The sequence below is a fragment of the Dipodomys ordii genome, unplaced genomic scaffold, assembly GCF_000151885.1.
Source record: "Dipodomys ordii isolate 6190 unplaced genomic scaffold, Dord_2.0 Scaffold163, whole genome shotgun sequence".
Taxonomy (NCBI): Eukaryota; Metazoa; Chordata; class Mammalia; order Rodentia; family Heteromyidae; genus Dipodomys; species Dipodomys ordii.
Window position 1 is genome coordinate 523052 of NW_012267379.1, and position 10816 is coordinate 533867.

A 10816-nucleotide genomic window follows, 5' to 3' on the forward strand; every position below is an offset into this window, starting at 1 on the left:
GCCCAGGCCACGCCCAGACCCCGGCGCCACGCCCAGGCCACGCCCAGACCCCGGCGCCACGCCCCCTAACACGCCACGCCCAGACCCCCCACGTACCCCTCTCCCCCGCCCAGGTGCACCCACCCGCGTGGCGGTGGGCGGGGCTTCCCCATTTCCTCCTCCTCCCCGGGCCTCTTGCCAGACTGGACTGGACCGGCCTGGGCTGAGCGCGTTCCCCTCCTCCGCGTCCGGCCTGGCTGAGCCGTCAGCAGCCTGTGACACGGTCAGGTCCTGCCCCAGCTCAAGGCGAGCGCTCTACCGCTTGAGCCTTAGCGCCACTTCCGGTTTTCTGGTAGTTTTCTGGTGGTTGTTGGCGATGAGAATCTCACGGCCTTTCCCGCCCAGGCTGGCTTTGAACCGTGAACCTCAGATCTCAGCCTCCTGAGACGCAGGGATGACAGGCGCGAGCCACCGGTGCCCGGCTTGTGGTAATTTTTTGTGTACCACATTACCTCCTGGTGATACCCACATCAGACCCCTGTTTCCGGATCAGCTCCAAACTTGCCTGGTGAATGCTGTGGAGGACAGGACGCGTGCCTGGCTCTGGATGAGCTGGGTGGCCATCTCTCCAACCAGCCTGTGGGGGGGGGTGCACTCGGGGCTGACAGCCATGCGGGCGGGGCTCCCTGGAACCCCCAGCCAAGAGCTCCATCTCTCCCCACAGGAATCTCATCCACGGGCCTTGCGGCAGCCTACTACAGTGGAGGTAACCCCCCCAACTCCATTTCAGGTGTTTAGAGACCAGGGGAAGCAGTGGCCCAGGAGCATTACAGTGTGGCCTTTGGTGTGGCTGCTTTGCCCGCTCACCTTGCACTAGAGCACCCACCCCACAGCCTGCCGCTCACATCTTAAGGTTGAGGATACCCTGGGTCACGAAATAATTTTGGAAAAGGGCCCTCAAGCATTTACCTGGTGCCCCGCACAGGGAGGGCTCTCCTGTCCAGCCCAGTGGACTCCCAGGCAGAGCTGGCAGAGTGGCCAGGCCAGGCCAGGGGCATAGCTGAGTGCTGGGAGCCAGGGTCAGCCAGGCTTCTGGCCTCCATGCCCTGGGCACAAGTGTGCTGGACAGGTCTCCCATGGGCTGGGCTGGCCAGGCCTCCCGTGGGCTTTCTGCCCCTCCCTGTCACTCACAGCTCACATCCTGCCTCTGTTTACAGACAGTCTGGGATGGAAGCTCTTCTACGTCACAGGCTGCCTGTTTGTAGCTGTGCAGAACCTGGAGGACTGGGAGGTGAGAGCTGCTGACAGGTCCTCCCCACTGACAGGTCCTCCCCACTGACAGATCCTCCCCACTGACAGGTCCTTCCCTGCCGAGCTGACAGGTCCCCCGCCCCCCCCTCGCTGAGCTGACAGATCCCCCCCGCTGAGCTGACAGGTCCTCCCTGCTGACAGGTCCTTCCCCGTTGAGCTGACAGGTCCTCCCCACTGACAGGTCCTCCCCACTGACAGATCCAGATCCTCCGCGCTGAGCTGAGAGGTCGTCCCCCTCCCTCCCCCCCTGCTGAGCTGACAGGTCCTCCCCGCTGAGCTGACAGGTCCTCCCTGCCTTGCCTTTGCCTGGGCCACCCCTGGCTGAGGACTCTCCTCCTTATCTGGCGTCTGCGTGTCTCCGGGGGCAGCCCCCCCCCCCCCGCTGTCCCCGCAGCTGCCTCACCTTCCTTTTTCACTTGGTAGCCTCACTGCTGGCTCAGTTCTGATGCAGAGAGGAGCACCCTGGCCACCACTTTCCCTTGCCCACCCTAATGCCCAGAGCCCGCCCAGGGCCCCATCTGGGGGCTTTGGGGCCAGGCTCTGAGTCCCCTGCTCACTGTCTGGCACGGGCTGGGTGGGAATGAGACCCCGGGGCCCAGGTGTGTGTGGTCAGTGTACGTTGCTTTGCAGGAAGCCATCTTTAACAAGAGCACTGGTAAAGTCGTCTTGAAAACGTTCAGCCTGTACCAAAAGCTGCTGACCCTCCTCAGAGCAGGCCAGGACCAAGGTGAGCTGTGGGAAGTTGGGGTGCTGTGCTGGCCTTGAAAGCCTGGAGGCAGTGTGGGTCCAGGCTGGCACCCCATGTGCTGTGTTCTCTGGGGGCCCTTCCAGGTCGGGCCGCTGGGGTAGGTTGTGGTGCCAGGCAGGCTGCACTACACCACCCAGCAAATGACTCACCAGTACTCTGTCCCTGGTTGGTTTTGCTGGGCCTGCATTTAGGGGCTGGACGATCAGAGGACACCACACCCTGGGGCTGGCTCGGCCACAGGTTAGCGTGCGGTGCACTGCCCTGTGGTGTCTGTGAGACGCATGCTGCCCTGTGGGGTCTGTGGCGTCTGTGATGCACACACCACTCTGGTGGATGGCTACCGCGGTGGAGGTTTGGTGGGTCCTGGGTGGCTGCTCTGGGAGGGGCAGCTTCTGCAGGGCGTGGTCTGTGAGCATGGACTCCTCACCAGAAGACTCCCACCACAGCTCAGGCTGGGAGCTCGCAATGCTGTGCCGGTTGCTGTCCTGCAGTGGGGGTGGCAGGGCAGAGGGCATGGTCTCTGACCTGTGCCCCTCCCCCAGTGGTGGTTCAGCTGAAGGACATTCGTGATGTGAACGTGGAGGAAGAGAAGGTCCGGTACTTTGGGAAGGGCTACATGGTGGTGCTCCGGTTTGCCACAGGCTTTTCCCACCCCCTCACCCAGACCGCGGTCCTGGGCCACCGTAGGTAAGGCTAGCAGTCCCTCCCCACCCCGTCCCCAGCAGGATGACAGGTGACCCGCACTGCCGGCTGACACTCACTGTTGGCTGACACTCACTGCTGGCTGACACTGTCGGCTAACACTCACTGCGGGCTGACACTCACTGTGGGCTGACACTGTAGGCCGACACTGTCGGCTGACACTCACTGCCGGCTGACACTCACTGCCGGCTGACACTCACTGCCGGCTGACACTGTAGGCCGACACTGTCGGCTGACACTCACTGCCGGCTGACACTCACTGCCGGCTGACACTCACTGCCGGCTGACACTCACTGTGGGCTGACACTCACTGCCGGCTGACACACACTGCCGGCTGACACTCACTGTGGGCTGACACTCACTGCCGGCTGACACTCACTGCCGGCTGATACTCACTGTGGGCTGACACTCACTGCGGGCTGACACTCACTGCCGGCTGACACTCACTGCCGGCTGACACTGCACTACTGGCTGACACTGCACTACTGGCTGACACTGCCAGCTGACCCGCACTGCCGGCTGACACTGCCGGCTGACCCGCACTGTTGACCCTCACTGCTGGCTGGTCCGCACTGCCGGCTGACCCCTCAGTGTCTTAGGGCAGTGGGGAGAGGCCACGTGTGTGCAGAACATGAGGAGTTAGAGGAAGGTGCGGGCTCGGGCAGCTGTGCACAGTCCCCACAGGGAAGCATCAGTGTGGACTGGGGTCAGGTGATGGGCACTGGAACAAGGGGCCCAGATGGGTGGGTGCTGCCCTGTGCCAAGGTGACCTCCCTCCTGGTGTTTGCCTCCAGCGATGTAGAAGCCATTGCCAGGCTCATCACCGGCTTCCTGGAGCTGCACCGGCTGGAAAGCCCCTCAGAGCGGTCTCAGAGTAGCGACAGCGAGGCTGATGGCCCCAGCAGCCGGAGCTGACAATTGGGCAGTCACTGCTGACTGACCCACCACGGCTGCGGGAAGAGCTGATGTGTCCCTAGGCCACCCTGGGCAACTGCCTGCCTCTTGCCTATTCATACTGCCTGCTGCCTCCATTCTGAGCACAAGTCCGGACTAGATCTCCATGGCCCAGGCAGGCCTGGCATGTCATGGTTCAGGATACACCGTGGGCTGGACTTCCTCCATCACCCGGGATACACCGTGGGCTGGACTTCCTCCATCACCCGGGATACACCGTGGGCTGCACCTCTTCCACGCCCCAGATGCACATAGTACAGCCAGGACAGAGCGAGGAGCCACCCACCCACCCATGGCGCATGGTACCTGGACTTCCTGTGCTGAGGGGCTGGCTGCAGATAGAACAGGGCGCCTGCATTTGTGGGGGGCCCAGGCTCTGGATAAGTCCGTATGGTCAGTGGAAATCTTCGGATGTCCTGGGTGGACATCCTCAGTGGCCAGGGCTTTCCTGCTGGACACAGCATTTCAGAGGCGGCTTCTCCCCAATGCTAGGGACACGGCTATGCTAACTGCATGGATGGCTCCTTCGGGATGCCTGGACTGTGGGTGGTTGTGGGCTGTAGAAGCCCCCTCAGCCCCCACCTGAATGAAAGGTCACCTCTCCGCATTCTGTGACACCCAAAGACAGGAGCTCTCGTGCAGAAAGCAAGTCTTGGGGATGATGGGGCAGCGTGGTACATGCCTGTCACCCAGCACTGGGGGCTGAGATCCAGAGCTCCTGGTTCACATAGTGACGTCCTGTCTTCAAAGCAGTAGACCCAGCTTTAGCGCACCGTCTACTCCTGGACCCTCTGCGGTACAACCTGCATCCTGAGAGCTGCAGTCCCTGGCCGGCCTCAGGAAGCTTCTATCCTAGCGTGGCTAGGCAGAACTAGAAAGCACTGCCACCCAGACCCAGGTGCCGTGGCTGCCCTGAGATGGTGCCTGGGTGAACACAGCGTCCTGCCCTGGACGCAGCTGCCACCGCCCTGGACCAAAACCGGCCAGTTCTTTCCTTCCTAACACCGTGCGTGGTTCAGTGGCTGGTCAGCGCTGCCCCCAGGGCGGGGAGTAGGTTCTGGGGGTGTGAAGCCCTGCATGGCAGGGCGCTGGTAAAGAAGCCTTTCTGTGGAATACTGCTTCTGTCTTTAATTTTAGAATGAATAAAGCTCAACATGCAGATTGTTAGCAGGCCCCCGTGTGCCTTCCGTGTCTGCTGCCTTCTCCAAAGGTCCTGCTTGCTCTGCGGAGTAGCTGGCCACAGCGGCCTGACACTCAGCAGGAAGCGTTCCTGGGGGGAGGGGGCCACTTCAGCCCAGTACTGCCCAGGATGGTAGCCCAGGCCCAGCCCGCGCCAGGAGGCCCTCAAGGGTCCTGACTTGGACCCCCCCCGGGGCTGTTGGGCAAGGGCTGGGGCGCGGCTGCTTCCTGGAGGTCCTGCAGCAGACTCTGCAGCCGCTGCATGCTGGGGTGCACATTCTCCTCCAGCCACTCCTCCACGGTATCAGGGTAGAAGGCCAGCTGCAGGGCCGCCTCCAGCTGCTGCAGGAGGGTGCGCCACCTGCCCAGGAGCCTGGGGACAGCAGTGACTCTGAGACCCCCTGCCCAGGACTCCTGGACAGCTGTGCTGTGCCCTGCCCACACATCAGGCCTGCTCTGCTCTGGGACCACTGAGCAGGCAAACTGGTCAACGTGTCCCCCGGCTGGCTGGCAGCGTTTCTTGGCATACGAATGGATCCACGCCAGGACAGGGAGGGCTGCCTGGAACTCTTGCCACAAGGGCTCTTGTCTGGGGTCCTCCAGGTGGGCTGATTCCAAAGACTCCCTGGGCTTGCTGGCATACAGAAGATGCCCCGTCTCAGGCTGGGAATCACCTAGCTTCTCGCCAACGTGAAGGCCCACCTTGGTGACCAGTGGCATGTCTGACTCATCTGAGATCCCCGGCTGTCACACCTGGGAAGCTCAGCGCTATCAGGAGGTTCTACTTTGAGGAGACAGGCTGCCCCAGGGGCTGGGCACGAGCTGGGCAGGGCAGGGTGGTTACCTGAGGGCCTCTGGCTGTATGTGCTGGACCATGACAGGGTGGACGCGCTTTCGTCTGCGATGGTAGGGGCTGAACCAGCCAGTGACGTACCTGGAGCAAACCCAGACGGGTGCTTGTGGGCCAGGAGCTGCTGGCAGGTAGCCTCGAGGCTACAGGGCGTCCTGGGTGGAGGTTTCACAGTGACGCTCCCCACAGAACCACCGCGGGCCTGGGGACGGGGCCGCTCACCTGTTCCTCTCCAGCAGTGCGTCCACAGAGCTGCGCAGGTGGAGGCTGACTTGTGTGACCAGGGCGTGGATGTGGCTGCCTGGGAAGGAGCCAGCTCCCTCACTGCCAGAGAGCCTCGGTAAGAACTGTGGTCCTTGGGCTGGGCAGGTGGCTCAGTGGTAGAGCGCTCGCCTAGCATGCATCAAGCCCTGGGTTCCATTCCTCAGTACCACAGAAAAAGCCAGGAGCAGCGCTGGGCTCAAGTGGTAGAGTGCTAGCCTTGAGCAAAAGCAGCTCTGGCAGAGCGCCCAGGTCCTGGGGGATGAGGAGGAGGCGGGGCGGGGGGGGGGCGAGTACCTCACAGCTGTTATCTCCAGGCTGGAAACTCCAAGGAAGTTCTCCACTGACTGCTTAACCTCTTCAGTGAAGCTCCCTGAAGCAACCACCGGGGAGCTGCTGGAGGGGAGGGGAGCGGCCCCGCCGAGCCCCGCCGAGCCCCGCCGAGCCCCCCAGGGCTCCCTGGGCAGGCAGCCGCCGAAGCAGCGTGGGCCTCCTCAGACAGGCCCAGACCTGGTCCTGACCCCGGGAGGCCTTGGGGTGGACCAGCCCTGTGTGCATTCATTACAGGACCACCTCCACCAGCCCTGCCCGTGGTCCTGCAGGTCTCTGGCTCATGTGCACGCTGCTTCCAAGCGTCACGCGGCAGTGGAACATTCTAGACCACCTGAAGCATGTGGTAAGACTGAGGGAGCAGGGCAGCCGTACCTCCGACGGGCTAGGAGGAAAGGGGGGGCTCTACGGCGGCCTCTGCGCGCGGACGGGGGCTGTCCTCCCCAGTGGTGGACAGGGCGTCCACGTCTGCTCACCCAGCCCCCCCGTGCTCTACCCTCTCTCAGCATCCTCTCCCACCGACAAACACGTCACTGGAGATACAGCACGGCCTTGTGGGTTGAATGGACGTGACTCCTTTTTACCAACATTGGCCTTGAGCTGCCCCAGTGCCAGTCTGCAGGAGGTAGGGGCTGCCCTGATAAGGAACCCCGGGCCGAGGGCCTCCAGGTCCCCTGGGACCCGTCTCTCGACAGGGCAACTATGCAGCACCTCCACCCCAGGCTGAATCTGTGTCCACCAAGGCGGAGGGGCAGACCCCGGCTTGGCCTACCTAGGACTTAGACTAGAGGACCTGGGTATGGGCAGGCCTGGCCAAGGGCAGGTGAGCGCAGTGGCTGGGCTCGTGTGCTTGACTGCACAGAACAGCTTGCGGCAGACGTGGGCCGGAGCGCGGTCCTGGGGATCTGCCTACCGTGGAGAAGCAGCTGCAGACAGGCAGCCAGGGACGGGATCGCCACGGGAAGCAGCTCGCACAGCACGGAGAAGTGGTCGTATCTGTGGTGCGAGAGCGGTTTTCAGTTCCCGGGCCGGGGGCTCAGGTGCTGTCAGCACCATCAGGCCTGGCCTGGCCCTCATCGCGGGCAGCTCCTGGGCCAAGAGCCTGTGCAGTGTCACTGCGCTCTCCTGCCACGCCCTGCCTCTTGCCTCAACCCTGGCGCCCTTTTCCTAGGCCTGTCCCCGCTGTCCACAGCTTCACACTCCCCTAAGGCCTCAGGAAGAGCAGGTCAGGGTGGGGGTCTGGGCACCTACCCCCGCCCGGGCCTCACTCCCCCCAACTCTAAGAACAAGTGGAAGCTGGGCACCAGTGGCTCATGCCTAATCCTAGCTACTCAGGAAGCTAAGATTTGGAGGAAATCAAAGCCAACCTAGATAGAAAGGTCCACTAGACTCCATCTCCAAAATAACCAGCCAAAAGCCAGGCTAGAGGTGCAGCTCAAGTGGTAGAGTACCACCTATGTGCAAGTCAAGCAAAAGCCGAGTTCAAAACCCAGTACTGGGGTTTGAAAAAAAGGAGCAAGCGGAGAGTCGGGTGACCAGGTGTGGCGGGCAGTGACATCACGGAGGCACTGCCACACCCTTCACAGAATCCTACACGTGGGGAGGGCTCTGGTCTGCAAGGGCGGCCTGGGCTCACCGGACGCAGGCAGCCCAGAGGGCCCAGCCCCTCCGCCCCATCTTGGGAGACCCTGGTAGCCCCCGAAGGGTTCCTTCCCACAGGGCTCTGGAGCTGCTGGACAGGCAAGGGGGAGCCAAAGACCAGACACGAGTACAGATGTAGGGCTGTGGTGTAATAACCAAGAAGAGCTCAGATCTGCCAGTGGCCTGCAGAGGTACGCAAGGCACCAGCCTGGAGCGTGGAGCACACAGGCAGGTGGAGCTGCAGGCAGCATGCGGACGCCCCGACGCACCCAGAGCCGCGCTCTCCTCACAGGCAGGAGGGCAGCCCCCCGTCCTCTCTGAGCTCACCTCTGCCAGCCGGTCAGGACGATGCCCTGCAGCATGTCCGCGGGCCCGCTGCCAGCCACCCGCAGCCACTGCTCGTGGTTCCGGAGGTGGTGCTCCACAGGCGGCAGGGCCTGGCTGGGCCCCGTGGCCCCCTTGAAGGCGCTGGCTGCCCACAGCCGTGAGAAGCCGCATTCCCGGTACTTTTCCATGAGAAGCACTGGACAGGAAGGTAAGCAGGTGAGTCTCCCGAGGACATGGCCAGCCACACTGGGCACGTGAGCTCTGACCCCTGGGGCAGTCTCTGTCCCCCTCCCCTGCCTGGCCCACACCCAGCCCAGGAGACTCTGCCATTTACATGCCTGGCAGAACTGTGAGGCAAGCACACATTCTGCCCAGGGCCGGCATGGCGTCCCGGGTCCGCCTGGGGCCGGCGTGGCGTCCTGGGGCTGCCCAGGTCCAGAGTGGTGGGGGCTTCCCGCCGTGGGAGGGGCAGGGCAGCTCAGGCCAGGGGGCTGTCCCTGGCTTAACTAAATCCTGCTGGCCAGCCCAGCGCAGGCCCAGGCTGGGAGACGGCCTACCAGCCACATGGGCCTTGAAGGGCGAATCTGGACGACCCGTACTGACCCTTGCCGTGGATGTCCAGGTCAGCCCCGTAGTCCCAGAGCACAGGCTCCACCAGCTGCGGCACTCCGGAGGCTGGAACAGAGTGAGGCTGTGCGCAGGGCCGACGGGACCCTGCACGCCGTGGAGCTGGCCCAGCTCCTGGGTCCCTCTTGTATCTCGCGTTCGGTTTTGTAGACTAGCATTAGGCTTAAACTCGGCCTGGACGCCGTCTTCTAGTGTTTTTCACCTTGTCCTTTAGTTTCACTGTCCTTTAGTTGTAGTTTTTTTGTTTTTTCCTACTGCTTGATCTACAGCTCCACTTCTGGAGTCTCAATGACTTTCTTCCCTAGGCTGACCTTGAACCATGATCCTCAAATCTCAGCCTGCTGAGGAGCTAGCCACTGGTGTCCGACTTTCTTATTTTTAGTATGTATGTACGTACATGTCTGTTGTTCCTGGGGCTTGAATACAGGGCCTGGGCTCTGTCCCTGAGTGTTTTTGTTCAAGGCTAGCGCTCTACCATTTTATTTTGGGTCCGGTCGTGGGGCCTGAACTCTGGGCCTGGGCGCTGTCCCTCAGCTCTTCAGCTCAAGGCGAGCGCTCTACCACTTGAGCCACAGCGCCACTTCCCGCTTTTTTCTTTTTGCTTATGTGGTGCTGAGGAATCGAACCCAGGGCCTCAGGTATGCAAGGCAAGCGCCCTACCACTGAGCCACCTTCCCAGCCCCGCTCTACCATTTTGAGCCACAGCTCTGCTTCCAGTTTAGGTGGTTAATTGGAGGCCTCATGAACTTTCTTGCCTGAGCAGCCTCCTGCTAGCTGGGGTCACAGGTGTGAGCCTTCTGCACCTGGCTTCTAACTTATCTGAGACAGGGTTTGATAAGCAGCCCAGGCTGCCTAGAGCCTAAGCCAAGGCCCTTCTGCCTTGGCCTTCTGCCGGGTCCCAATGGCTCTTAGCATTGACACAGGCCATCTTCTCAGGTCACACGGTCCCCCGTACAGGCTCAGTGCTGGGCTGCGTTGGGCCATGAGCGCCATGGCCGGCCGGAACAATGCTTTGGAAGGGGCTGGGCTCTAGGATCTCCTGAAGCATCTGCTCCCACTTGGGCTCCCAGAGCTCATGTACCTGGAGTGCATTCTAGTGCATCAGTCTGCAAGACTCTGCCTGGAGGACAGTGCCCCTGGGCCCCAGGCCCCGTGCTGGTCCCAGCGCTCTGCACGGGGCCATGGAGTGCTTCCTGCAGCCTCCAGACTGGGGAGGGCTCTCATCCCCGCTCCCCAAGCTTTTCCTGGGGACCTGGGCCTAGGTCCTGGGTGGCACTGGCCACCACTGTCCCTTACCACACAGCTGCCCTTTGCCCATGCCCAGACAGGCCCGGAGGACACGCAGGGCGGAGGCTGCCAGAAGTAGGGGGAACACCCGCGTTTCAGCCCACCCCCGCAGGCCCCGCCTACCTGCCAGCTGGTCCCCAGGCACGTCCCGCAGCATGTCATCCCACACCAGGGCCGTGGTGCCAGGGTGCCGCGCTTGCACATGGCTGGCCACCGCCCGCATGTGGGACAGACACAGCTGCTCGGGGCTGTTCTGCCTCTGCTGCAGCCACTGCCTGGAGGCCTCCCCCTCGCCCAGGTAGTAGACCTGGGGGAAGACGGGTGGGCTGGAACCCGTGCCATGCTGCACATGCCGGGTCCCAGGTGTGTCCTGAGTCCTGTGGGGGGGGCTCCGTCCTGGGAGGCTGTGTTTGTGGGGGGCCTCAGTCCTGGGAGGCCGTTGGGGGGGGCTCAGTCCTGGGAGGCTGTTTGTGTATGGGGGGGGCTCCGTCCTGGGAGGCTGTGTTTGTGGGGGGCCTCAGTCCTGGGAGGCCGTTTGTGTATGGGGGGGGGCTCAGTCCTGGGAGGCTGTTTGTGTGGGGAAGGCAGGAGGCTGCTCAGTCCTGGGAGGCCGTTTGTGT

The 10816-nt window shown here is 62.7% G+C and overlaps 2 protein-coding genes across 3 annotated transcripts in view; one reads left to right on the forward strand and one right to left on the reverse strand.

The window, feature by feature from the left end:
- LOC105998430 (chromosome unknown open reading frame, human C17orf62) overlaps positions 1-4279 on the forward strand; it is a 5005-nt gene extending 726 nt beyond the window's left edge. The window contains exons 2-6 of the mRNA XM_013033135.1: positions 704-745; positions 1197-1270; positions 1921-2017; positions 2581-2725; positions 3535-4279. Of these exons, the coding sequence (XP_012888589.1) occupies positions 704-745; positions 1197-1270; positions 1921-2017; positions 2581-2725; positions 3535-3655 (479 nt within the window). The 3' untranslated portion in view covers positions 3656-4279. The remainder of the gene's footprint in view (positions 1-703; positions 746-1196; positions 1271-1920; positions 2018-2580; positions 2726-3534) is intronic.
- A 450-nt stretch (positions 4280-4729) lies between these two features.
- The window catches only part of Hexdc (hexosaminidase (glycosyl hydrolase family 20, catalytic domain) containing), an 18970-nt gene continuing 12883 nt past the window's right edge, over positions 4730-10816 (reverse strand). Inside the window, exons 5-12 of one of the 2 annotated variants that reach the window (XM_013033134.1) lie at positions 10320-10503; positions 8886-8957; positions 8283-8478; positions 7228-7310; positions 6282-6357; positions 5946-6047; positions 5718-5807; positions 4730-4964 (exon numbers count right to left, since the gene is read on the reverse strand). In XM_013033134.1, coding sequence (XP_012888588.1) covers positions 4949-4964; positions 5718-5807; positions 5946-6047; positions 6282-6357; positions 7228-7310; positions 8283-8478; positions 8886-8957; positions 10320-10503 — 819 coding nt within the window. In that variant the 3' untranslated portion in view covers positions 4730-4948. Of the gene's footprint in view, positions 5247-5717; positions 5808-5945; positions 6048-6281; positions 6358-7227; positions 7311-8282; positions 8479-8885; positions 8958-10319; positions 10504-10816 lie in introns of both variants that reach the window. The other variant, XM_013033133.1, reaches the window with a different exon arrangement.